We start from the raw sequence: 27,264 nt of genomic DNA on the forward strand, positions 1-27,264 counted from the left end.
CAGCATGAGTCAGACCTAACTGTCTGCGTTCAGACTGCCCCGGAGCATCCTGGGTACCTCCCGCCGTGTCTGTCAACTCTGAGTGGCGGGCCAGGGAGCAGGGTCTGTGGGGAGGGCATCTGCGGAATCCCCTAAGTATCCAGGGTCACGGGGGCCACCGGGAGGCAGGATGTAGACCTCACCCCCACGCAGTCGGAGGAGCGACTTGGCGAATGACTTCTGGGTAACGGGCACCCCTTAAGAAAATCTGCCCCAGGGCAGAGGAGGCGCCCCCTCCCTGGCCCCCCACCCGCTTCCTTCAACCCCCGTCCCCTGCCTCCAGCTTTGCCCTTCTGCTCGACTCCCAGGCAGGACACAAATTACGTACTGAGACAAATACGGTTTATTTATCAAAATGAGAACAAAATCCCCGTAACTCTGCAAGATCGAGTTACATCACCAAAGTCGTGTGTCCGGTGGACTAAGTGCCGGCAACACTTAGTGCAAGAGTCAAGACAGCCAGGCAGGTTTCACAATCCAGAGTGTTCTGTGCTTCTGGCCGCTCAGTAGTAGTTCTTCAGGAGAGACAACACCTTACACATCTTTCCTGTAACTTCCAGAAAGGTCAGCCAGCCAGACTTGGGTTCGAACTTCCTTACAAAGCCGTTTTCCTGTTGGAGAATAAATTTCACATTTTAAAAACAAAGGGCGACAGTTTACTGGGATGGAGAGCAAAGGACCCCCACTTAACAGGCAGCTCCTTGGTCACCTCTGCGCCCGCACTGGCGTCGCTCCGTCCACCGCATCACCGCCCCGCAGCCCTGCTCCGGGCCTCTCCGGGGCAGCGCTGACCAACAGAGGTACGGTGAGAGCCACAGAGGGAAGTTTAAGGTTCCACCGGCCACATTTTTTAATTTTTAATTTTTAATTTTCTGTTTAAGTTTATTTCTTTATTTTAAGAGAGAGAGAGAGAGAGTGAGCAGGGGAAGGGCAGAGAGAGGGAGAGAGAGAATCTCAAGCGGGTTCCGCACTGTCGGCACAGAGTCTGATGTGGGGCTCGAACCCACAGACAGCGAGATGGTGACCTGAGCCAAAATCAAGAGTGGGGCACTCCACGGACTGAGCCACCCAGGTGCCCCTAGCCACACTTTTTACTTTTTTAGTTAAAATGTTGATTCATTTCAAATGTTTATTTATTTTTGAGAGAGAGAGAGACAGAGCATGAGCATGGGAGGGGCAGAGACAGAGGGAGACACGGGATCAGAGGCAGGATCCAGGCTCTGAGGTGTCCGCACAGAGCCCGACGCGGGGCTCGGACCCATGAACAGTGAGATCATGACTTGAGCCCAAGTCGGACGCTCAACTGACTGAGCCCCCCAGACGCCCCACCCCTCCCCCCGCCACATCTTTTAAAGTAAGAGAAAATACGTAAAATTAATTTAAAAAATAGATTTAATTCATCTAAAATACTATGATTTCAGTATGTAATCAGTATGAAAATTCTTGAGCTATTTTATATCTTTTGTACCAAAACTTTGCAATTTGCCATGCGTTTTGTACTCACAAGCCGTCTGCACTGAGACCAGCCACGTTGTGAGTGCTCACGGCCATAGGTGCCTCGTGGCTACCATACTGGACGCACAGCTCTGGAGGAAGGTCTCATTTTTTCCCCTCTTTTTCAATTGTCTGGTGTTGCGATGTGCCTGTATGTTTGTAAGCGGTACTGTGCAGAGTCAGGAGGACCCACAATAAAGCCAGAGTCAGTCGGTGCCTCTGAGCCTGTGACAAGGTGGTTTCCTGAGCACGGCCAGCGCACAGACAGCGGTCAAGGGGATTTTCCATCCGAAGGATTGCCCAAGAAAACCAGGATTCATTCTCTTTTTGATCGTGGTTTTAAAACAATAGAGTGTGAAGTGCCCACTGTAATTCATGACCTATCATTACAGGGCATCCTTACGGCAAAACACCTCTGACATCGCCCAGCCTAATGCCCTCTGTTATCCTGACAGATGCGAAAAAAGTAAGCTACCTAAAGTTACCTGACTTCCTAGCGCCTGGGCCCGTATGGGAACGCCAACGCTGTTCTTTCGTTCTGCAAGCGTCCAAACAATCACCCAAAGGATTAGAAAATTGTCGGAATGATTTTTTTTAAATGTTCGTCTAGTGAACATTTGCTCTGCCTCCGGCAGGTTCCAGGTTCTGGGGTGACAACTGCCTGCTAGCAGCTCGGAGCCCAGGTGACTCCACTTTGGGGCTGGAAGAGACCTGTTATCCGGCGCCCGGGGCCTCTTCCTGAGCACGGCCAGTGCACAGATGGCGGTCAAGGGGATTTTCCATCCGAAGGGTTGCCCAAGAAAGCCGGCTTCTGTCCCCATAGTGTCAAGTACAGAGTTGCAGAATCATGCCCAGCACACGCTGTCACGGCCTAACGGAGGGAACAGGCTGCTCCTTCTCTCCCCTTCCTCCCCCTCCGCCTTTGCACACGCACACGCCTCCCTTCCCAGGATCTTCGTAACCCTCAGCAACGAGGCACTCTCCAACGACCGCTTTTGCTAGGACAGTGGTCACTGTTTGGCACGTAGCATATCATCTGACATACACTCAACTTCTCAGCTAAAGAGCGTGAAAAAAAGGAATAACTGACAAATCCAGCTAGAAGATTAGAGGTTGGGGCGCTTGGGTGGCTCAGTCAGTCGAATGTCTGACTTGGGCTCAGGTCATGATCTCACAGTTCGTGGGCCCGAGCCCCGCGTCGGGCTCTGGGCTGACAGCTCAGAGCCTGGAACCTGCCTCAGATTCTGTGTCTTCCTCTCTCTCTGCCCCTCCTCTACTCGTGCTCTGTCTCTCTATCAACAATAAATAAGCATTAAAAAAAAAAGATTAGAGGTTTTTTAGCCATAAAAAGCTAAAATTAAAAGAAGGAGAGAATTCACAGTAGCTAAAACATGGAAGCAACCCCAGCACCCCTCAGCTGAGGAATGGGTCACCGAAACGTGGTCTATACATACACCAGAATACTACTCAGCCTTCAAAAGGAAGGACGTTCTGACACCTGCCACAACGTGGATGAACCTTCAGGACACGAGGCTCAGTGAGCTAAGCAAGTCACGAGAAGACAAATACTGTTTAACCCCATCTACACAAAGTGGTCACAACAGTCAAACCCATAGACAGAAAGTAGGGTGGTGGTTACCACGATCCGGGGTCGGGGGGTGCAGAGTCCTGGGGGTGGATCCTGGTGACGTCCCACAACAGTGCGACTATTTAATACTGTTGATGTGCATGCTTAGAAATGGTTAAGCCCGTACCTTTTACGTTACGTGTATTTTAACAGAATAAAAAAAATAAAAAAACAAAAAAAAAAACAAAAACAGAAAAGAACTGACCAGGAAAATATTTACATTTATCATGAAAGGGCTCATTCAAGGGTAAGAGACTCATCATCGAGCCCCTAAGAGTTGAGAAGACAAGGGCTGTTGAAAGTAGAAACACGAATCACGCACAAGGGTGTGGGGGAAAATTCAACATTACCGGCAGTTAAAGAATTCACACTGTAATACGGTCTTACTGATTTTTAGACCTGTTAAGTTGACCTTGTTATTTTGAGTCTTGTGAAATCCCCCAAATTATTTTTACTGGTCCTGCCCCCTGGCTGGTGGGGTTGTTGGGTCGTCCCTCCATTGATAGAGCGCTTTTGGGAGGCAGTATGCATTCTGGGAGCAGTGCGATGGGCCATCCATCATTCGACACCGATCAAGAAGCGGCCTGCTCAGCGATGGGGCGGAAAACCCACCCGGGGCCAGTCTTGAAACATTGTTTCCAAGAAGGAAGACAACCCAGATGTCTAACAATTCGGAACCGGTAAAGTAATTGTGACGCATAAAATTGAGATATTCTGTAGACGTTACAAGTGTTGGTGTGCAATACATTAGGCAGGTGATCTCAAAGGAGAAAACTCACGTTCCTCAGTCGTCGTTGCACAGGACATACGCACGCAGATGGTTACAGTGGCGGGAGAGACGTTTCCTCTTTCAAAAACATATTTCCAGGGGCGCCTGGGTGGCGCAGTCGGTTAAGCGTCCGACTTCAGCCAGGTCACGATCTCACGGTCCGTGAGTTCGAGCCCCGCGTCAGGCTCTGGGCTGATGGCTCAGAGCCTGGAGCCTGTTTCCGATTCTGTGTCTCCCTGTCTCTCTGCCCCTTCCCCGTTCATGCTCTGTCTCTCTCTGTCCCAAAAATAAATATAAACGTTGAAAAAAACATATTTCCAGTGACACTATTTGCATCTTAAAACCATTATATGAAACTAGAGAAACGGATTCGATATCTTGTCCGTAACGTGGGAATAAAGAAGGAGCACACACATCTGGTTCTTTCCAGGAATGGTTCGTTAGATTCAGGTACCGTGGCTTCAGAAAAGCCGAAGCCGTAAAATAACGCTCTGCATCAATAATGCAAAGAACCCCGGATCCTCAGAATGTTTGACATCTAGGAAGACACCAACGTTATCCCCGCGTTTCCCTGGCGATTATTCACTACGTGTACTCATCCGACAAACGTTTACTGAGCTTCGGCCACATGCCGGGTGCTGTTTGAAGCGCTGGAAACAAACTGGTGAACTAAACACGCAGGACCCCTGGCCTCACGAAGCTTGAGTTCTGGTCACAGAGAAAGACAAGGAATGGATAAGCAGTTACGAGGGAGTCAAGCAGGGTACAGGATAGAGTGGTGGTGCCATCAGAGACAGTACGGCTAGGGAAGACTCCCCGAGGAGGGCAACCGTGGCACGGACCCCTGGGAAGGGCAGCGGGGCCGATGCAGACCCCTGGTGATTCCAGGCAGCGGCCACAGCAAGTGCAAAGGCCCTGAGGGCGGAGTGTGATTGGCTTATCCAGGGAGGCTGGAGCTATGAAGCAAAGGAAAGACTCACAGGAAGTGGGGTTGGCTGGGGATTTAGGGCCAGACCAGGTAGGGCTCTGACTACAGCAGTCAGAACGTTTATTTTATTTTTGCTCCCGGGCGAAGGGGCGTTTGGGAGGGTTCCGATTAGGCCAGGACGTGAGAGAATTCACGTCGTCCAGAGATCACTCTGGCTGCTGTGTGGGGAACAGACTGTAGCAGGGCAAGGATGGAAACCGGTAAGAGGTTACGGCCGGCGTCAGACGAAGGAGGACGCGTCCCGGATGGGCTGGGTGCATGACCGACCGACAGGACTGGCTTGTGCCCCGGACGTAGGGTGTGAGGGAGAGGGGTGGAGAGGGACACCCCAGTTAGAGCGCGTTCCCGAAGGGCCCAAGGTGTGGGGGAGGGGGGCTGGATTTCCGTCTTTCTTTTCATTCAATGACTTTCAATCTCAAGTCAAAATTGGAGAGAAATATCAGGAGAACTTGGCCCCCAAATCTAACAAAGCAGAGGATGTGAGAGACTCATGGAGGTTCTGTCCCCTCGCTGCTTGTGCTTCACACCTCGGAAGCGCCTCTGCCAGCCGGGCACCCAGCCACGCGGGCACGAGTCTCCGTGTGTCCTTCTGTTTGGCGCAAAAAGACCATCCTTCAGAGCAGGAAGATCATAAACAACCGTAACCAAGCAAACAAAAACGGCTCGTCTCGCCCCTTCTGACTCTTGCGGTTGCTTGGGAAGTACCAGTGCTGACTGTGCGTCCCCCTCTTGAAAGGGGCTTTCTTTCCGTGTTAGGGTGGTTTTCCGAATTACACAGTGAAGCCTCTTGAAATTCATAGCTGGTCCTAGCGATACGCTGGTCTTCCTTTTCCCTTCAGGGCATCTGGTTTAGATGGCGACTAACATCCAACCCTCGCTGGTATAACTTGGGAGGACTGACCCTGGTCAATCGGGGAAGTTTGACGATACTACCGCTAACAATAACCCTAAACTCGTACTGAGTGCTTATGCCAGGTGCTTCGTGTGTAACAGTAACTGATTTAATCGTCACGCCGGGTCCTGGGAGGAGGAAGCATTATTCTCCCTGTTCAGCAGACGAGGAAACAAGGTTCCGAGTAGTAGCCTGTGGATGTCCCACGGGCACTGAATGACCCCAGAAGCCAGCCCAGAACCGTGTGACCCACAGTCGGTGCTCATACTATCCAAGCGGCCGACATACTGCCTTCCTGACCCAAAAGTTTTCATAACGTGTCTAATCGTACTTGCGAAGTACTTAGATCATAGTAGTTCTCTGGTTGTGCGCTAACTGACCTTCTCATCTTTCGTGATGCACGCGCATTTCTCATTTGGAGCCGGTGACAGCAGACAGGACCAGAGGCCCCGAGCTTTCCGGACGGTCATGTCTGACCGATTTTCACGGTTCGGGAAATCTCAACTGTAGTGCAGCCATCTGCCCCGAGATGAACCCTCACAAGTACGTTTACTTGTGTCAGCCCACCGTGCTAACGTGTTCGGACTCAAATCCTGATTCCTCCACGCAACCCGTGTCTCGTGTGGGCCGAAAAGGAGCGCGCTTTCAGGAGCGCGTCCGTCACGTCTACGAGCGAAGCTGTCCAGGTGTGAAAGTCCGGTGCTTCAAGCCTACCTACACCCAAGGACCCCGTGAAGGCTGAGTGTGTGCGTGGGCATGCGTGTGTATGTGTACGTCCACTCGGGAAGGCTTCACCCTGCCGCGCGCACAATTACACCAGGCCACCCCCTGAAAGATGAGTCCGCTTCCGGAGACTCTCAGAGACCATCCCATCGCCCGGCCAAGGGCTCCACGAGCTCACTAAACACTGCTAACTCGTTAGATTTCGAGTAACTTTCATCACAACGTATGTGCTGCAGGTACCATGTGGGGTGCCGGGACACAGGGCCCGCGGAGAGCTGCGAACTGAATTCCTCTGCACCGGAGGAGTTTTGCTTTCGCTGGAAACCTCCGTGGCACGGTGGGAATTCCCACCCGTCGCCCACAGCTGAGAGGAAGAGAGCAAGACCCACCCCGCCCCCCGCCCCCGCCCCCGCCATGCTTCATCCAGCCCCGAGTCAGTCTGAGTCAGGGGGGGACTGAGTGCGGGATGCCCCATCATGACACCGGAAAGCCTTAAACAAGATGCAGGGGACATCCCGTAAAATGTGACTGCATCAAAATTTAGAACATTTGTAATAACCAGGGGCACCTGGCCAGCTCAGTCGGTGGAGCGTGCGACTCTTGATCTCAGGGTTGTGAGTTCGAGCCCCACGTTGGGTGTAGAGAGTACTTAAAAATAAAATCGTTAAAAAATAAATAAATAAAAAATAAAAATAAAACATAATAACCAAAGACAGCTATAATTTTCTTTAGAGAGAGAGAGAGAGAGAGAGGGCACAAGTGAGGGGCAGAGAAAGAGAGAATCCCAGGAGGGGCAGAGAAAGAGAGAGAGAGAGAGAGAGACAGACAGAGAGAGAGAGAGAATGAGTGGGGGAGGGGCAGAGAGAGAGGGAGACACAGAATCCAAAGCAGGCTCCAGGCTCCGAACTGTCAGCACAGAGCCGGACGCGGGGCTCGAACTCACGAACAGTGAGGTCATGCCCAGAGCTGAAGTCGGTTGCCTAACCAACTGAGCCACCCAGGTGTCCCTGATTACATTTTCTTAACCCAGTGGATTGGGGAAATTAGGACAGGCTGCCGCGACCGAACACTGGTCAGCTGGTTGGGGGGGCCCTTAGCAGAGCCCCCCTGGAGGGCAAGGATCAAGTACGTCAAAAAAATGCACATGTACCAGGACCCAGCAATTTGATATTCCACAAGGGAGTGCATGGATAGAGATTCTGTGATGTGTTGTTGTGATTGCAAACTGGAAATAACTGAAATATCCATCAGCCAGAGACGGCCAGACGTTCAACAGCATTTACATACAACAGCATAGATGTAGGGCTCTTTTTTTTTTTTTTTCTGTAGTATTCTTTCAAATAATATTTTAAAGGCCCTTGGGTGAAAAATAAACCTGGAATAAGTGCCACGTAGTATTTATATGTATAAAAATTTTTTACAAAACAGTAGTGTGTATATTTTCTATAGAGTTATTCAATAGGCAAGATTTGCATGTAAAATAATTGCTAAGAATGCATACCTCCCCTCTGGGGAGAGGAGGGGCTAGGACGGGGGGTTGGAAAGACAATCCACGGAGCCGTAAGTAGTTTCAGAAAGTCAGTTGTTAAGGAGCACCTGAGTGGCTCAGTCGGTTAAGCGTCCGACTTCGGCTCGGGTCATGATCTCACGGTTTGTGGGTTCAAGCCCCGCGTCGGGCTCTGTGCTGACAGCTCCGAGCCTGGAGCCTGCTTCAGACTCTGTGTCTCCCTCTCTCTGTGCCCCTCCCCCGCTCATTCTCTCTCTCTCTCTCTCTCTCTCTCTCTCTCTCTCTCTCTCTTTCTCTCTCTCAAAAATAAATAAAAATTAAAAAAATAAAGTTTAAAAAATAAGTCAGTGTTAAGGGTACTGGGGTAAAAAGACAAGCATGAACATCCAGCCGTGGAAAGCCCCTCATCAGTGCCTTCTAACAGAGCCCCTCCACCCCCCAGTCTGGGCTTTCTGAGGCTTTGATAATAAAGTGAATTGTTATGTGGAAATTCTTCTATGAAGCTTCTTGCTTCATAGCACGTTATTATTATTATTTTTAGTCAACAGGCTTTAACAGCCGGAATTTGTTATGTTGGGAAATTGAAAAAAAAAAGAAAAGAAAAAGAAAATCAGTTTGTAAACAATGAACTTGCAAAAATGTACCCGTCTTTTGCAAAATAGTAAATACCCAAGTATAACAGCATCTGATTCCACCTCCTTCTGTGCTAATTGTACGTTGTCATGACAGCCTGGCCACAGCCAAGTCCTCCGCTGGGCACTGCGCCTCTGACAGGTGCCCTGGGGAGACGGCTCTCATGCTCCCAAATCTTACCCCCACTCGTAAGGCCTTTAGGAGTCAAAGCTGGAACCGCATGTGTTTTCCAGCTAGAAAGTTCTAGGATTCACTGGAAAGGAGCCAGAAATGTCTTCTTATTATAAAATGAGAAGCTTCAGGGGCACCTGGGCGGCCCAGTCAGTTAGGCGTCCACCTTTCATGAGATCGAGCCCCGAGCGGGGCTCTGACTGACAGCACAGAGCCTGCTTGGGATTCTGTCTCTTCTTCTCTCTCTGCCCCCCGCCCCCAAATAAATAAATAAGCTTTTTAATAAAAACGAGAATCTTTAAAAATAAACCACCTGAAGAAAACAGTAGTTTTTCTTTAACTGGGGAGAAACCGTCAGTTCCTAGTTCAAAGGTAAGAACAACGAGAAAAATCCCACGGCACATACCCAGCCTCCGTTTTGCCGGATCCATTCTCCCGTGTGTTTCGTGATGAACTCGGCAACAAAGTAGGACACCTTAAACGCATCCGCGTCTGGGACGATCCGCTCCTGGAGAAGCTTCTTGATGAGGATGCCCTCAAACGCAAATATAGTCACAATCCTGCCCCAGTTAATGATGCCGTCTTCAAATTCCTTTTCCATCACTTGGTGGAATATCGTCCTGGCCGTGTCTACCGACACTACGTGCAAGTTGTCCAGGCACGGCTTCAACTTCTTCTCCACCTCCCCCTGGACCGAGAAGGCCACGTCTTGTAGCACTTGGGATACTCTGCTCGGGTGGGACCTGAGCTGGGGCCCCTGCAGAACGTGCTTCGTATAGTCCCGGGCCAGCGCGAGAACGTACCCAAACTCGCCGTCAGCCATCCTCTGCCCGCTGCGCAGCCCCGTCTGGAGCCTGCTCTCGGGGAGGCGGCGAGGTGACGGCAGGTGAAGGCTCGCGGCCCCCGGCGGGGTGTGACGCACGGCGACGCGTGGAGGCTGGGGAAATTTCCTTTTGCATCACCGGGCGGTATCCTTCCTCCCAGTCACTCGGCCTGGGCCGGGTGTGAAAGAGAAAGTTGACAGCGCGAAGGAGGAAAACGGTTCAGCGAGAGCCCACTTCCTCAAACCGTGAGCGGTGGATGCAGGCGCTCAAATGTCTCCTGTGGGAGGATGTGGAGAAGCCGGAGCGCTCCCACGCGGCTGGTGGGCAGGCGGGGCGGCGGCCCCCGCGAGAACTCGGCCGTTCCTCGGACGGTCGCGCGTGGGATTGCCAGACGGCTCAGCAGCTCCACTGCGGAGCTCGCCCCTGGTCTGAAAACAGGAGCCCACACCCTCGCACGCGACCTTCACCGCAGCGCCGGGGACGGCGACCGGCTCGATTCCACAGTGCGAACGGTCACCGCCGGATAAACGGGTAAGTGGCGGAACGTCACTCAGCCACGAGAGGAACGAGGTAGCGAGCTGGGCTGCAACGGGGACGGGGCCCCGACACACCACGGGGCCAAGGCAAGCAAGCCAGGTAGGCGCCGTGCTGTGATTCCATTCAGTATGGGCCGCCCGGAACAAGCGGACCCGTGGAGACAGCGGACCGGGGGCCGCCAGGGGCTAAGGGGGGGGCTGCTCCTTCCTGGGAACAGGGTGGGATTTGTGACGAGACGTTGGGGAGCCGCAAGGTGGTCGCACGGCACCGTCAGTATACTGGGCACGGCCGCCCTGTCCGCTGGTAAACGGGTCGTTTCACACGATGTGAATGCCACCCGCAGAGAAGTGTCCCACACAGCCACCCAGCGGCTGCTGCGGGTTCGTGAAGATCTGGGAGGGAACTTCCGTCCGAAGCAGACAGAACAGGGGCCTCTGGAGCGAGGCTCTGGCGGCTCGCCCTCGCCCCCTGGGACTTGAGCACGGGTGACACGGGCGGGAGGCACCCCCTCGGTCTTCCCCCCTGCCAGACACACAGCAGAATCCCGCTCGCACCACGTTCTGAAATCAGGTAAATTATCCCACGTCTGAATCAGAAACCGCGGGACCAGACGGGGCTCTAGACTTACACGCACACAGGTCCCCGGCTCCGGCCTCGCCCCTCCACCTCCCTCCTTGCCCACCGCGGGCCCTGCATCTCTACGATGGGACGGGAAGGGACGGGGAGGGCAGGCTGGCATTGGGGCGGAGGTGGGACAAGGCGGGTAGCCCGGTCAGCCGGCGCTGTGTGAACGCGGCCCCTTCCCTCTCCCCGCACCCGCCCCTGCTCCGAGGAGACGCGGCTTCCCCGCAAGGACGGAGCTGGGCAAGTGCGCAGCAGGACGTGAAGGGCACCCCTATCACCGTCTGGAGCTCGGGCAGCGGCCTGGGGACCCGGGGTCGGACATGGCCAAGTGTCTGGCTGAGAGGAGCGTCGGGGACCGAGGGCGGATTTCAAGTCTCCTCAGCAGAGCGCACGGTGGTTCAGGTGTTTGGGGGTCACCCCCTCCCCGGCCGGCCGTGCTGCCAGCAGGTGGGAGCCGTGGGGGTTTGAAAGAGAGCGCGGGCAATACGGGGTCCCTGGAGAAGCAGAGTTCACTTTCCATCCACTTGTGGAGTGACCGCGAGCCTTTCCGTCAGTTTCCACGAACCACTACAAACCGGGGGAAATTCATGCTGACTTGTATTTCACGCGGGGACTGAAGGGGATGGTGACGGGGCTCGAGGTGGCCGTGAAGGGGCACCTGTCGGGCCTCCTCCTTCAGGCCCGCGGCGGCGTCCCGAGTCCCCCCGGCGGCAGGTACCTCTGCCCCATAGGCCGCTCCGTCAACGCTCTCAGACTGCCCTGCGGGCGAGGGTCTCCCGGCCAACCTCCCTCCTCCTCCCGGCCTCTCCGGCCTCCCTGCTCCTGCCTCCCGCACAGGGTGTCCCCGCAAATCTGAACGTCACACGCCCTGATCCTGGAGTCCTGGGGTGACAGGGGACCCGCACGGAACGGAGCAGCGTGTCCCCGGGAAGGTCCTCCCCTGCCCTCACCACTGCGTCCACTCACCCACGGAGCAGAAGCCAGGAGCAGCGGCCTTCTCCCCTCCGGATGCCGCCGGGCGTCATGAGAACCTCCGAAGGGATGGGGCGTGTTAGGGACCTGAGACTGCCCCTCACACTCCCAGGGTCGCGAGTATTTCCAGAAAAGCAGTGTAAGCATGTGCCGTAAGAACCACAGTTAGGCATCGCAAGGCCAGGGCTCACTTTCTCTCTCGCGCCAGTGCCCCAGCCGCACCCGGGAGGCGCGCAGTCGGTCTTCGGTGAATAAATGAAGGGCATTTATATCGCCCCGGGGGCCAGCCGAATTCAGGGCTCCATCTGCCCGATCTGCATCCACAAAGGTGTTGCCGTAAAGGCTCTTAAAAATTGCAGTGTGTTTACTTTATTTCAGAGTTTCCAGGCAAGAACAGGTGGGAGAGAGAAAGAGTCTCTACCAAAGAGAATGTCTTCTTGTTTTGGAAAGTGCAGGGGGACCGAGGTGGGTGGGCTGGGAGGGTCAGGGACGAGCAGCTGGCCCCGGACTAGGTGCGAACACAGAGGACGGTGACCTCTCTCAATGCCACCCCAGTCCGGGTCTGCACTCACCAGGGGCCAGCGAACAGTCCCCTGAGCCGCTCTGTCCGCACGCAGAATCTTGTATGAAATTGGGGGTCTGCTCGGAGCACGCTGAGGGAGTCGGCCAGAATGAGTGGGGCCCAGTTATTCCACAAGCATCCACGCACCGTGTTAGGTGCTACAGATCAAGATTTCTGCCCGGAGGGAGTTTTCGGTGTAGGAGAAAGTAGGCGAGGGTGGAGGCCGCGAAAGGAGCAGCGGGAGGAAATAATCAGAGGAAGCCCCTTCCTGGAGCCCACCCTAAGGCGAGGAGCCAGGTTTGTGGACACACAACGAGGACAGGGTTCTGGAAACGCACCTGTATCCCACTGATCTGCTGTGGGCCCAGGGGCGGATGGTCGGAGGGAAATGACAGGTGGCTTCCTACATCTGTCCGCACTGGACAAGCGTCCGTGGCCTGACCAAGGCCTTCTCTGTACACGTCTTGTCCGGAAGCTTCCACCGGAGAAGCATGGCACCTTGGCTCCGGCGGAGGGAAGTATTAGTGTTTGAGAACAACAATCGGAAGCGCGTGAGTCACCTTAACAACCAACCACCTCTTCCGTTTGCAAAGCACGTTGGGCTGCGGGATCGCAATTGTTGCCACATCCCTGCACGGGAACTGCCTCGTATCTCTCTGCTGTGTTTACCTACGTGGCCGTATCTCCACAAGCGGGTTCCAGCCCGTCCGCTGCTTCCCCGGCCAGACCCCAGATCTTGGGGGCCTGAACCAGTGTATTCCCTCACGAGTGTGAAAGCCAGGCTGGCTGCAGTCTCAGGGTCTGTCCGTGCGGTCTCTCCAGCATGGCGACCTCAGAGGGCTCACACGTGTCTCGAGGCGGCTCAGGGGCTCCAGTGACAGATGCAGGATGTGACGGGCCGTTCGTCACCCAGCCGAGAGCTCAGAGGCACCATTTCTGTTCTACGGGATGGGTAGTCACGAGCCCACACCGATTCAAGAAGAGGAAACACAGGCCACTTTTACTGCTAAGAGGAGCGTCAGAGGACGGGCAGGATGTTCTAAGCCGGCACGATGTGGGCCGCACATGCAAGATCACGGACGTACACGGTCCCACACGGACGTACGCGGTGGCACAGTGTAGTCAGCGTGGCCCTCACAGCAGCCTGGCGGAGAGGAAAATGGCCTGGGAGGGATCCAGGAGGCAGTCCGGAGCCACCCTGCCCAGCCCCGCTCCCACCAGGCCACCGCAGGGCTGCGAACCCCCTGGGTCACAACCCCCTGGAGACAAGGTGGCCTGGATCTCATGCCTCCCACTGTGTCATCAGCCCCCTCCTGTTCCGGCGGGGTTCGATGGGGGGCAGGAGGTGATCTTGGCTGGCGAGTGGCCCGGGGAACCCAAGCTCCAGGACAGGGCGCCAGTGCGTGACCTCAGGCACAGGCTGCTGAGGTCGACTTCTCTTTTCCCCAAAGGCGGAACCTGTGGGGGAAACTGCTGGGGTTTTGGCTGCTCCAGGAGGTGGCTCGGGGGAGCCCCCAGCCCTGGCTCACTCTTAGCGCCGGAGTGAGTCAAGCTGCGTCCCCTTCCCGAGCCGTGGCGGGAGCTGACTCTCCAGAGAGCACTGGTCTTCAACACAAGGGCAGGGGCATGTGCACCACAGGACATCTGCCTCCGTCCGTCTGCTGGGGCCACGCCTCAACCATCAGAAAACAACAAAGGCCAGTCTGCTCCCAGTCAAGAAAAGCCACTGTCCTGGGGCGCCTGGGGGCTCCGTCAGTTGAGCGTCTGACTTCGGCTCAGGTCACGATCTCATGGTCTGTGAGTTCAAACCCTGCGTCAGGCTCTGTGCTCGGAGCCTGGAGCCTGTTTTGGATTCTGTGTCTCCTCTTTCTGCCCCTAACCCACTCACATTCTGTCTCTGTCTCTCTCAAAAATAAATAAACATTAAAAAAAAATTTTTTTTAATTAAAAAAAAGAAAAAAAAAAAAAAAAAGAAAAGCCACTGTCCCAATGTGACGCGACTCCTGGTGGGAGCTTGTTTTCCATCCAGAGAGACACGTTTCCAGGAAGTCCTGTGAGCGAAATAAGCCGGTAGGACCCCCACCCAAGTCTCCTGCTGTGTTTGGGAGAAAGGCCTAGGTGGGTGCTGGAGAACACACAGAGCTGGGAAGGAAGGGAGCTGGGAGGCACGGAGGGCTGGAGAGAGGCGTCCGCAGACGTGGCTCCTGGGGCTGGATTTTCAACTACGGTTGTAGAGGCCACAAAGGGGATGGAAGAGGAAGGGAGGGGGAAGGCCAGGGGGAGGTTAAAATCACAAATGGTCCCACATAAGACAGAATGCCTGTGTGCCACCTGGAACACTGCGCTAGTCTGTCCTTCGCACCTGTGCGCTCAGGTGCGCGCCCGGACCAGCCTCTCCTTCCCCGTCCGCGTCTTACTCGGATCCCCGTTGCCCTGCTCACGGCGCTCTGTCACTACCACGGCCGGCCACGCTGAGGATTTTCCCGACGCTGATGTCACGGCTGAAGCTACATCGGTTCTGGCACCAAGTTCCACCCAGCAAAGTGGAAGCAGTCTTCTTCTCTCCCCGAATGTCATCGTGGGGGAAGGTACGCAGGAGAAGAGCCCGTTTGAATGGGACCGTCGAGTGAGTGTGGCAGAAGGCCTCGGGCTTTCCCTGCTCGGGATGGAACAGCTGATCTAAAACAGAAAGGGAGGAAGCAGAAGTGTGTTCGGTGACAGCAGGTGAGACCAGGGCGCCCGAGGGCAGCGCTCTGTGCGGAGCAAGAACCCAGAACACCCCGAAGCTGCTGCCTCGGCCGACGCTCCCCGAGCTCGCTGAGCACCTGCCACGGGCAGGGCCCCGCGCGGCATCCAGGGGTGGTGCTGTTAGCAGGCGCTCACGGTGCAAGAGTCTCCCAAACCCCCAGATGTTTCTGCCACAGAGCGTTAGGGACACCGGCACAGCACAACAGGACCTGAAGTTCAGCGGGGGGCCAGGGGCATCCCCAAGAGAAGGCCAGCTTCACGCTGGCTCCTGGGGACGAATACAGGACCGTCGGGCCGAGCCTGAGCACAGCCGGGGGGGAGTAGAGACGTGCATCCCGACCCAGCTGGCCCAGCTCTCAGCCACGCCAAGAGCACATGCGGATCCGAGGTCACGGCAGCTCGGGGGGCTTGGAATGGGCCAAAAAGGAAGAGGAACCTTGGGAGGTTTTTAAAAATTTTGTTAAATGTTTTTTATTTATTTTTAGGGGAAAGAGTGTGAGCGGGGGAGGGGCAGAGAGAGAGGGAGACGCAGAATCCGAAGCAGGCTCCAGGCTCCGAGCCGTCAGCACAGAGCCCGACGCGGGGCTCAAACTCATAAACTGTGAGATCGTGACCTGAGCCGAAGTCGGACACTCAACCGACTGAGCCACCCGGGCGCCCCTGAACCTCGGGAGGTTTACGCAGGGGAGAGACATGGTCAGATCTGTGATCTAGGAGGTACTATCTCTGCAGGACTGATTACTGAGGAAGACGGGAAAACAGGCTGTTCATCAGTGCTATTGAGGGAGGATTTCCAGACGTAAAAACCCATCCCCTTGAAGCGCGCCCTTCAGTGAGTTCTCACCGGTGTCAACATCCCCATCAGCACACGAAGCGTTTCGACCACCCCAAGACGTCTCTTCGTGCCCCTTTGTGGCCGGTCCCCTATGCCCCCCTCTGGCCACGGGCCACCACTGGTCTGCTGGATGTCACGGGGGGCTCCTTTTCCCTGGCCTGAAATCCCACAAACGGGACATCAGTCAGCGCACACGCCTGGCTTCTGGCGCTCAGCTGAACGGCTTCGGTCGCGCACGCGGTTGAGAAAATCAAGTTTGTTCCTTTTTATTACTGAGCGATACGTTCCGTCGTGTGGATCTACCTCGAGGGGTTTATCCGTTCTCTACCCGGTGGTTTGGGAGGTCACGAATAAAGCTGCTAAAAACCGCTGCACGCCAAGTCTTCCTAGCGGACTGAGTGTTCGTCTCCGACGGGGGCTCCGTGTGCCCGCGGGTGTGAGCGCAGCTGGGCAGACAGGGGAGCCGACCCCGGTGCCAGATGTGCACGCGGCTGGGACGGCCCCGCTCTGGCGTCTCCCGTCCCTGAGGGACGAGTGGCCTGTGTGCCACTGCTGGAGAAGGCCGACGCACGAGGGCGTGAGCCCAACACGGAAACGGGCTTCAAGCCTCCACCGCCCCGGACGGTGCGGATCACACGGCCCCTCCTGTAGCGGGAGGGGAGTGAGTATTTGCCAAATAATCGAAGCGTTATGTCCGCCGTGAAGGAGGTCCCTCCCCGGCTCAAGAAAAGACGGGTCTTTATTGACCTGGTTTTGTAGGAACACGTATCGTTTTGTCCAGCAGCACTTCCCTTTTATTCTGAGGGGTCGTCCGCTCCACAGCCCCCATCACACGGTCCCGGCTGGAGGTACATGCTCGGCCGCAAACCCTCCAAACCCTGAGTACAGTTGACGGATGGGGCAGGCACCCGACCTCCACACAACCGGAACCCTCCCTCGAGGCTTTAAGCGCTGAAACGCGGTGCGGCCGACACCGCCCTCCCTGGCGGCCAGGCTCCGGCGACGGGGCCGCACGGGCTGTGTCACCCGGGAGAGGAAGTCGGCGAGCACGAACGGAACCCACACGCAGGGAGGAGGGGTGACAGGGACGGAGTGTCCTCATCGCCCTCAAGTCCTTGGTTCCAGGGGTTTCTCGATCAATTCTTCTTTTTGTCAAAATCAAAATTGTGGTTTTTTATGAACAGGTTTCAAACAAACGTGTCTCCCCATCACGACGCCATCAGGAGAACTCAGGCTGTGGTGTCGCCGAGAACATTCCTGAAAGAAGTCAGGACACAGGTTTTCCGAGATGCAGCGAGGCTCGGCGTTCCTCCCTTCCCGGCGTGGGAGGGTCACCCCCTGACCTCTGCTCTTCTGGGTCACGGGACCACACTTCCCAGGGTGGGTCCCATCCTCGTGGTGTGGGTGGGACCATCTGGCAGCCCCCACCCGTAGGCTCTGCCCCGACAGCAAAGCCACTGGGCGCCCTCCCCGCTCCCCGCTCCCCGCTCCGGGCCTGATCTAGGACGTGCGGAGCTCTGGGCCATCTTCCCGCTCAGTGTGCCTCTCCCACGTGCTTCCCGTGAACCCGGGCCCCCAGGCCCACCTGCCTGCCTGGCCTCTCCACCCACATGGTGAGCGGGCATCCCAGATTTCACGCGTCCAGACCAAACTTCTGATTTCCCGCGTGCCCCCAGCCCAGCCCACTCCTCCCTCGTGTCCCCATCTCAGGAGATGGCATCGCCATCCACCGAGCACAGAGCCCGGGACCGTGCCCGTCCGCTCTGTTTAACGCGCGTGCCACGTCCACCTGACGGCACGTCCCGACGTGTCACCTGGCGGCGTGTCCTGACAGCGCTGCCTCCGAGACGTGTCCCAACCCGAGGAGGCCGAGTCTCGTCCCGCCCCCGTCACATCCTGCCTAGACCAGCAACGGTCCCCCGACGGGGCTCCGCCCGCACCCTCCTGGCCACGGTCACCCAACCACACGGTGCGGGCCGCCCCACCTCACTGCCTCGCAGGCGCTCGGCCAGGCAGACAAGGAGCGCAGGCAACAGCAGGGGGTGGGGGTCCCCCGAGGGAGTTCGGAGTCCGGGACGACCTCAGTAGCTGCTACAGCCTGGGCAGCCTCTCTCGCGCGTAAATCTCGGCCGTGGCGCCTCGTCCTACCCGGCGCCACGCCATCGGGCACAGGCCCAGAAAGCCGAGGCCCCCTTGGGACGACGAGGCGCAGCTCTCAGGGACGGTCGGCACTGGACGTCTTCAGAAGAGCGCGGACCGGCCTTGCGGCCTCAGAGGGGCTCCCTTCCGTGCTTCCTGCCACGGCACGAGGCCCGTGAGTCACCGGGCACAGGTGAGGGTCACACTGCGGCCTCGTGTCAAACCCTTGTCTTACCAACCATCAGAGCCAGGAGCCGAAAGTCATCGGTGCCTTGCCTTGGGGTTTGCCAGAATGAACCGCACCTCGGGGAGGTTTTTGGTGCACACGGCCCATTTGACTTGTGTGTGTGTGTGTGTGTGTGTGTGTGTGTACGTGTGCTCACGCACCTGTCACGCAGAATGTCCCACAGTGACCACTCGTGATCGTACGTTCACTGGCAGTGACCACATCCACGCTCTCGCGCCACCATCCCCACCGCCCGCCCCCCAAACGCTTTCATCGTCCCGTGCGACGATCACTCTGAGCCGCTAAATGATAGCTCCCCACCCCCACCCCACCCGGGCCCCGGCAGCCACCAGCCCCCCCCGCCCCATCCCCGTGAGTGAGCGGCGCTGGCCTGCCTCGTGTATGTGAACTGCGGCTCACGTCCCCGAGCGCGGTGTCCTCGAGGTTCACCCGGGCCGTCTCCTGTGTCACAACCTCCTTCCCTTTCAAGGCTACGCGGTATTTCATCCCGTGTGTAAATCACACTTTGTGGATCCCCTGGCTTGTCGGTGCACGGCACCTCGCGTGCGCCTTCTGGCCGTAGCGGGAACCGCTGGTGTGCACGTGGGTGTGCAAGTATCTGCCGAGTCCCTGCTGGCGTTCTTTCGGACCCACGCCTGTCAGCGGAGCTGCGGGCTCACGTCCATCTGAGGTCGTGAAGGACGTACTGGTTGCGAGGGAAGGAGAAAGGGGGGACGGAAACGAGGTCTTGTTACCGAGAGTCGCTGAAGGCAGCCTTTGGTTTCGGGATTGCTCCCCCTCTGCTCACACACGCCTCGGGGCACACACGTGCTCCCACACATGCGCACACACACGCACACCTACACATCACACACGCACACTCACATACACGCACGCTCAATACTCGCACGTACACGCGCACACACGTGCACACGATGCACCCACACCACACACGTACACGTGCTTACGCGTCACACTTACACTCGCTCACATGCACGTATACACGCACACGCTCGTGCTCACACATACATGCCCTTACGCGTCACACTGACACACACACACACACACACACACACACACCTGCACTAACACACACACAGCCCCTGTGAATGTGCTGGAGCCTGACTGTGAACCAACCGACTGTAAGGGGAAAATGCCCGTGACCAGAATGTCAGCAACAACCTCACAAACAGTCACGGGTGACCCCTGCTGGTGCTGCCGCCTGGGACCCAAGGGGACCTGAGGCACAAGCCAGGCTGTGAGGACACTGGGGTGGAGGGATTGACGGTGTCTGGACCTTGCCAACTTCTCCGTGACTGCGCTGTCCTCGATCCCCGTGACCCCGCTCCGTGATCCTTGTGACCTCTATGTCCACGACCCCTGTGACCTCACCGTCCCGATCTTGGCCGCAGGAGGGGAGCCCCACGAACTGCTGTGGTTGATCCTCAAACTAAGGATGAAATACTGAGGGCCGCTGGACACGTGGACGCCCTCACCAGGCCCAGGCTCCTGCCTGCCCCTCCGTCCACGCCCGGGCCCCCCTGCCCCGCCCCCATTCACACCCTCACCAGGCTGGCACATTCCGGCACTGCCCTCAGGACGCTGCTCCAGCGGCAAGAAAGGCCAAGAATCACTCCCATCAGGCCCTTCATGCCCAAAGGCTTCTGGAACGCCGTGTCCCTCACTCCCCACGTGGTGGGGACTCCCTGCGCCCTGGCCTGAGTCAGAAGCCACCATCGTGGATCCGTAAAGGAGACCGGATGTCCCCCCTTCACAGAGGCACCTGCCGCCTCCAGCAGGGACACGACCCGGCAGAGAGAGGGGCCCGGGCTGCAGTGACGTCCCGCCTGCTTGGAAACATGACCCCAGTCTCTCAGGGAAGCACAGGTGATTCTCAGCAGGAGGACCCCCTGTCGATGCGAGGTGCCCCCCCACGCTCTAAGGATTAGGGGTGCCCCCGAGTTCCCCCGACACCTTCCTCCCTCCCAGCGGCACACGGCAGCTCAGGGTCCTGACCGCCCGGAGGGAACGCTCGGACCAGGACGTAGGCCTGGCGCCAGCTCGGGCTTCCTGGGCCCGTTTTCCTCTCTGGACCTGTCTTTCCACCTGTAACCCCCTCCCCATGTGGACCAGAAGAACATTTCCAGATTTTCTCCCAGCTCCCCAAAGACACGGAGAGCCAGCAGGGGAAGGACAGAGAGGGAGGAGGAGAGAGAGAATCCCAAGCAGGTTCCTCAGGGTCAGCGCAGAGCCCGACATGGGGCTCAGTCCCACGAACTGTGAGATGGTGACCGGAGCCGGACGCTTAACTGACTGAGCCCCCCGGGCGCCCCTCCCCTCAGGACTGCTTCCACTTCAGCAAAGGGAACGCGAGGTGCGGAGCAAGACGGAACGAGAGGGGCAACGGGTCAGACGCTAGCGGCGAGTCGGGGGCGCCCGGCGGCCGTCCACGCTGCCCTATCTTGCAGGTACGAAAATTCCCCCCGGGCACGAAGGTTTTGTTGACCACAGAAGCTCGGTTGCACTGCAGTATCTCCGTGACCTCGTTCTAATCGTTCTAATGAAGGTGACTTCCAAAGGAAACCCCCCTCCTCTGTCACCCCCGGAGCCCCTGCCTCCGCGCCTGCCACAGACAGCTTCTAACGCCGCGCCGGCATTAGAAAAGCTCGGGGGAGGGGGGTTTCCAGAACCTTGTCTTCCCACTTCCCATTTCTCGAGTCATTTGAACTATCACATATGTAAAGAAAAATGTCACGGGCGGGGAAAACACAAGCTCTTGGGGCCTGGAGGAGGGAAAGCCCAGTCCCCGGAGTTGAGCCCCCCTCTTGGCACTTGGTCCTGGGATGGAGGGGCTGGTGGTCAGAGGTACGTCCCATGTCATTATGGGGACCGTGCCCGGTGGCCCCGAGGAAGCACCAGGGCTCCGGAAAGTGGTCTGCAGGCCACGTGGCCTGTGCTGCCTCCTCACTGCTTGAGAGCTGCTCGCCAGTACAGGGCCACCTGCTCAGGGGTCCCCCCACCACAGGGAGTTTGGGGCCACTGGCGTGGACCCTCTAGGGGAGATGCCTGCACCCCTTTTCCCACAAGTAGAGGGGCCGGCAGGATACAGGGACTCAGAACCCCAGACAGAGGGGCCCGGTCCCAGCCCCTGCCCTCTCTGGCCCCGTCCCCTCCCTGCCAGCCTGCTGGCTCCCGCCCACACCAGTGAGGGCTTGTACCCCGAGGGCTTGTGCTGGTGCGCACGGCCGGCCCGTGGGTCCCCAGCACAGGACCGCAGGCCGCCTGCCCGGGGCCCCTCCAGGCTCCGGACGGCGCGTGCAGGCGGGAAAGCCGCTGGGGTCACTGGCAGCGAAAGCGCCAGCTCCGGCTTTGTCACGTTTCCCCGGTCGTGAGTTTGAAGCAACGATAGCCAAGCACGCAGACCTGGGCCATGTGGGTTTTTAACGGGCCCAGAAGGAGGCCCTTCCGAGTAGGACTGCGGGCCTCGCAGGAGTGGGTGCCAGGTGCAGAGGAGAGTCAGGTGCTGGCCCCAGGGACATCCCAGGCAGGGATGCAGGCAAGACAGAGAGAGAAGCCACCAGAAAACAAAGCAGACAACAGGGACTGTCAAGGACTCTGAGGGGATACAGGCATGTTTGAGGGAAACGGTATTCGCTGAACCCCCGCATGGCCGGCAGTAAGAGGTACACCTCCTGTCACCTCCTGTCACCTCGGTGTCACGGTGTCCCCTGGTGTCCAACACCCAGGACTCGACAGGCCTCACAGCCGACGCAGCAGAGTCGGAATTAAAATCCGGGACCGTCTGACTCCAAAACGCACAGGTGAGATGCTGTTTAGACTCTTTTTCAATTCACACGTGGACACAAGTCATGCAAACATTTGTCAGCTCTGTTCACCATGACCCACGGGCAGGGTTTCGGTGTCACCGCTGACCGTGGTCACGGGGGCTCCCGGAGGGCACCCGTCGCCCAGGACGACATGCCTCGGGGCCCCCAGTGGGACGCAGCAGAGGCAGGAAGCCCTTCGTCTGGCACCTGCTGTCGGGCCGAGAGGCTGACGCTCAGACAGGCTGCTGGGCTGGGCGAGGCCGCTGGTGGGTGGCAGAGGCGTCCCCTCCCTCTGCGGCCACCGTGCACCCCGCCAACGCCCCTCGTGGGTGAGGGACCCCCTCGCCTGCGACGCCTCCTGTGAAGCTCAGAAGTTCCCACGGGGAAGACCCGCCTTCGAGTCGCTCACGGCAGTGACAGTGACGGGACGGTGTGCCGTGTGCGGACAGACGGGGACACGGGCTGGGCTGGAAAGCCTCCCAGATGAGACGGTGACGGAGCTGACACTACAGGCTGTGTGGAATTTGCCCAGAGAGACCGCCAGGCGGAGAGCTGGGCCCGGGGATGGGCAAGGTGCGGGGGCTGCGAGCAGCTCGGCAGAAACCAGCATCCCGCAGCTGGGGACCGAGGCAAGACCTTATCATGTTTGCGGGGGGCTTGAAGCAAGGCACCCGCGCAGTCACATCTGCATTCTGGAAAGAACATTCTGGAAGCAGGGGCGAGTCCGGGCGGGAGAAGACCAGTGTGATGGAGGTGGGGTAGGATGTGCCCGTAGCCGGTGACACACGCTCGGGACCCAGACAAGGCAGAGACCACTGGGTGGAGAGGAGCAGGCGGTGGACGAGAGGACTCAGGGAGCAGAGGCACAGTGGCCAGTGGCAAGGGCATCGGGACACTGGAGGGTCACGTGGGTCAGGGACACTCGTGCTGCAGTGACACCCAAGAAAGGAGGGCACGTTTGGTGGGGAGGAGCAGGTCTGCCTGGGGCACGGTGCGGGTGACGCGTGGACGGGACACTCACGGGGGGCAAGCCAGTGGGTCCGCGGCTCAGGAGAGACGTTGCGGCTGGACATCGGGATGCAAGGATTTGGGGGTCATTAACGCACTTCCAGTTCCAGGGTCCTGGGAGCCGCTGAAGTCACCCAGGGAGAAGGGGGCTAGAGAAGCGGTGGGGGCGGTGCCCACGGGAGCCTGACGCCGTCTGTGAGCTTGCGGAGCCCACGCAAGACTGAGAAGGCGCAGAAACCAGGGGCGACTCACGGACTCTCCAGGGTACCTGAGGGCTTCCCAAGGGCAGCCGGGCCCCGAGCTCCAGGGGGGACCCTGCTTCATGCGCGCTCTTTCCCGAGGTCTCCTTCCCCTCCTGCCCCGCACCCCCGGCCTCCCTCGGTGGCGCAGCCCCCAGGGGGTGCAAACCTCCAGCAGAGCGACAGCTCACAGGGTTGGGGTCTCTGCGGAGAAGGTGCTAAGAAGAAACCAGCCGAAAAACTTCACCTTTTTTTTTTTTTTTTTTTTTTTAATTTTTTTTTTTTTTTTCAACGTTTATTTATTTTTGGGACAGAGAGAGACAGAGCATGAACGGGGGAGGGGCAGAGAGAGAGGGAGACACAGAATCGGAAACAGGCTCCAGGCTCTGAGCCATCAGCCCAGAGCCTGACGCGGGGCTCGAACTCACGGACCGCGAGATCGTGACCTGGCTGAAGTCGGACGCTTAACCGACTGCGCCACCCAGGCGCCCCCCGAAAAACTTCACCTTAAAGACAATCCGAGGACGGATCACTATGTGCTTTTGGCGGATTACCGACCGAATGGCATTTATACAACAAAACCCCTTTCCCTCCTGCCTCCTTGAACAGTAACAAAATGGTTCTCGGTGCTGACGGCCCTAAAGGACATAAAATAAAAAGGCAGTTGGGGAGGAACCCTCGCAAAAAGGATAGTCATCCACGGATGTACAGTGAAGATGAAATGATTTTTAAGGCCCTATTTGATTAAGAGATTTCCAATGGAAGGGCACACTTTTATATAAAGATTTATAGTATGTTTACGTTATTTTGGGTGCTAGTAATTGTAATAAGGAACACAAAAGAGGTTTTCAACACTTCGGATCCCAGAGTTGCAAGAAATGCAAGAAATCAAGCGTTTCAGTGGTTTTGTTGCTGACCTCTCCGTCAGAGGGTCTCAGACCAAAGTAGAGGAAGGAAGCCAGGCCAGAACAGGGCGCAGGGCGGACGCAGGGTGCAGGGCACGGGTGGGTGGTGCAGGGTGTGGGCAGGTAGGCGGGCCGGGCACAGGATGCGGGTGGGCGGGTGGGCCGGCGGAAGGTGCAGGGCCCCGGGCAGGAGCAGTTCAAGAGGAGCAGCCTGCTGAACGTTCAGGGTTCGGACGGAGCACAGGAAACGGGGTCAACATTTGACGCCCCCACAGGAGAAACGTCACCCGGGAGCTGAACGGGACACACGGATGTTCACAACGGCACAGGTGGGGACCACTGTGGGATGCTGGTTGGACCAGCTGCCAGCCTCTGTGCCCATCTCATAGACGGGGAAGCTGAGGCCCCGAGAGGTGTCCCGCCTGAGCTCAGCGCTCCTCTCCCTGTGCCACCCACTCCTCACAAGCACAACCGCTAACTCACAGGGCTGTAGCCTCGCGCCTGGCTTGAAACCGGCCGGACCGACAAGGGGGACGAAATGCGGGTCAGCGGGTGGTCATCAAGGGCCGTGGGGTGTCGGAGAGGCGCCACCGGCTGGTTCACTCCAGCTGAGCCCGCGGCTCAGCGTGACCTGGGGCTGGGCCTTCCTCCCGTCCGGCCTCTGGACTTGCTCTGGGAGAGGTGGTGAGCTGGGGACCCCCTTGAGGTCTGGGGAGCTGAGGGATGGGGCTCTCTGCTCCCAGCACCCCCACCTCCGTCAGAGCACCTCTTTTTGTCTGTGCCTGCTGGGCTGGGTGCCGCGAAAGGGTTCCTTCGAAAAAAGTGTTTTGTCACTTAAAAAAAAAAAGCCGATATAGAACGTAGCGACCCCTCAGCTTTTCCTGTTCTACTGCTATTTGTTCTGCCTGAAGGATTTACTAATTCAGTTCACTGAACACTTACTGAACACACACTACATAATGACAGTCTCTATAAACACAGAGATAAGCACGATGTGTCCCTCTCCTCAGTGGGCTTAAAATCTGGCAGGGGAACTGCAGGTGGGAATGCAAGCTGGTGCAGCCGCTCTGGAAAACAGTATGGAGGTTCCTCAAAAAACTAAAAATAGAACTACCCTATGACCCAACAACTGCACTACTAGGCATTTATCCACGGGATACAGGTGTGCTGTTTCGAAGGGACTCATGCACCCCCATGTTTATAGCAGCACTATCGACAACAGCCAAAGTATGGAAAGAGCCCAGATGTCAATCGATGGATGAATGGATAAAGAAGACGTGGTATATATATACAATGGAGTATTACTCGGCAGTCAAAAAGAATGAAATCTTGCCATTTGCAACCACGTGGATGGAATTGGAGGGTATTATGCTAAGTGAAATTAGTCAGAGAAAGACAAAAATCACATGACTTCACTCATATGAGGACTTTATGAGACACAACAGATGAACGTAAGGGAAGGGAAAAAAATAATATAAAAACAGGGAGAGGGACAAAACAGAAGAGACTCTTAAATATGGAGAACAAACAGAGGGTTGCTGGAGGGGGTGTGGGAGGGGGGATGGGCTAAACGGGGGAGGGGCGTTAAGTAGGACACTGGCTGGGATGAGCGCTGGGTGTTATACGTGGGAGAAAAATCACTGGCATCTGCTCCTGAAATCATTATTGTGCTACATGCTGGCTAACTTGGATGTCAATTAAAAACTAAATCTAGCCAGGGAGACCATATGTATGAGAAGGGATGATTATGCAGATCATGAAGCAGGGAAGGACTTTAAAGAGGAGGTGACATTTGAGCTGGGCTTTGCGGACTACATAGGAGTTGGAGCTCCATGCCCAGCGATGGTGCACCGAACGACCCCTGGGATTCTCTCTCTCCCTCTCTCTCTGCCCCACCCCCGCTCGCACTGTCTCTCTCTCAAGATGAATAAATAAACTTGAAAACAAACAAACAAAAAAAGAGTCTGACAATAGCAAGTGCTGGTGGGGACGTGGTCTTTGGGGCGTAAACTGGTACAGTCACCGTGGGAAAGGTCTGGTGCTCTCCACCATCAACACCACGACCCGGCCGTCCCGCTCCTGGGTGTGCAGCAAAGACCCACGAGAGACCCGTGCTCTGCCCACCAGAACACACGTGCAAGAATGTTCGCAGCAACGCATCCGTAGAGCCCGAGACCGGAGTCTGAGGCTCAGAAGACCAGCCACAGACAGAAGGGAAACAAGCAGAACGGTGTTTGTCTTGGGGGAGGGGGCCGTACCTGACCGGACACGGAAGCCGTCTGGTTCGCCAGAAATACCTGTCTGGAGCCGAGTGTGCTGACCAGACCGTATGCCTGTGTGAAAATTCACCGGGCTGCACAGTTAAGCTCGCACGCTTTACACACTTTACATGTGATACACCTCGATTTAAAATAGTTTTCAGGGGCGCCTGGGTGGCTCGGTCAGGTGAGCATCCGACTCTCAATTTCAGTTCAGGTCACGATCCCAGGGGTGTGGGATCGAGCCCCGTGTTGGGCTCCACACCGAGCGTGGAGCCTGCCTGGGACTGCCTCTCTCTCCTTCTCTCTCTGCTGCTCGCTCACTCGTGCACAATCTCTCCCTCTCTTTCTCTCTCTCTCTCTCCAAATTAAAAAAAAAAAAAAAAAAAAAAGATCTGATAGAATGTCTCAAAAAATGTAATGCGGAAGAACATATCATAAAAAATAAAATAGTTTTTAAAAGCTCCTACCAGATACTATCAATAACGTATTCATGACAAATACTTTTTTTTTAATTAAAAAAAATTTTTTTTATGTTTATTTATTTCTCAGACAGAGAGAGACAGAGCACGAATGGGGGAGGGGCAGAGAGAGAAGGAGACGCAGAATCCGGAGCAGGCTCCAGGCTCTGAGCTGTCAGCCCAGAGCCCGATACGGGGCTCGAACTCACAAACCGCGAGATCATGACGTGAGCTGAAGTTGGTCAGTCAACCGACT

General features: G+C 56.8%; 2 protein-coding genes and 1 long non-coding RNA gene across 15 annotated transcripts in view; 2 read left to right on the top strand and 1 right to left on the bottom strand.

Annotated features, from left to right (window-relative positions):
• Window positions 1-364: 364 nt before the first annotated feature.
• Window positions 365-27,264, bottom strand: part of BCL2A1 (BCL2 related protein A1) — a 58,273-nt gene continuing 31,373 nt past the window's right edge. For 8 of the 12 annotated variants that reach the window (XR_006705407.1, XR_006705403.1, XR_006705408.1 and 5 more), the window contains 2 exons: window positions 14,725-15,041; window positions 542-650 (listed from right to left, as the gene is read on the bottom strand). Coding sequence is in view for 1 of the 12 variants with exons in the window: in XM_045452259.1 (XP_045308215.1) it covers window positions 543-650; window positions 9,250-9,666 (525 nt within the window). In the remaining 11 variants the exon portion in view is untranslated. Of the gene's footprint in view, window positions 651-9,249; window positions 9,777-14,724; window positions 15,042-27,264 lie in introns of those variants that run through there. The other 4 variants (XM_045452259.1, XR_006705399.1, XR_006705401.1 and 1 more) reach the window with 4 other exon arrangements.
• LOC123584416 (serine/arginine repetitive matrix protein 1-like) lies at window positions 9,799-18,857 on the top strand. 2 transcript variants are annotated; one of them, XM_045452249.1, is made up of 3 exons: window positions 9,799-10,198; window positions 17,130-17,325; window positions 17,656-18,857. In XM_045452249.1, the coding sequence occupies exons 1-3, from the start codon at window positions 9,924-9,926 to the stop codon at window positions 18,031-18,033; spliced, it is 849 nt and encodes a 282-aa protein (XP_045308205.1). In that variant the 5' UTR covers window positions 9,799-9,923; the 3' UTR covers window positions 18,034-18,857. The 2 variants fall into 2 exon arrangements, 1 of the variants encoding a protein (XP_045308205.1); XR_006705396.1 differs by having other exon boundaries at window positions 10,195-10,303; window positions 17,130-18,857.
• LOC123584423 lies at window positions 18,887-22,128 on the top strand. Its single transcript, XR_006705410.1, has 2 exons — window positions 18,887-20,197; window positions 20,653-22,128. It is a non-coding gene; the product is annotated as an uncharacterized LOC123584423 (long non-coding RNA).

Source organism: Leopardus geoffroyi, chromosome B3, assembly GCF_018350155.1.
Source record: "Leopardus geoffroyi isolate Oge1 chromosome B3, O.geoffroyi_Oge1_pat1.0, whole genome shotgun sequence".
Classification (NCBI taxonomy): domain Eukaryota; kingdom Metazoa; phylum Chordata; class Mammalia; order Carnivora; family Felidae; genus Leopardus; species Leopardus geoffroyi.

Bases quoted from the DNA above. Each gene is read 5' to 3' on its own strand.
- LOC123584416 (XM_045452249.1), top strand. From the start codon at position 9,924: ATGCAGGCGCTCAAATGTCTCCTGTGGGAGGATGTGGAGAAGCCGGAG. The intron at 10,199-17,129 runs GTAAGTGGCGGA...TTTTATGAACAG, and splicing joins GGTCACCGCCGGATAAACGG to GTTTCAAACAAACGTGTCTC. The intron at 17,326-17,655 runs GTGGGTCCCATC...TCCCCATCTCAG, and splicing joins ACGGGACCACACTTCCCAGG to GAGATGGCATCGCCATCCAC.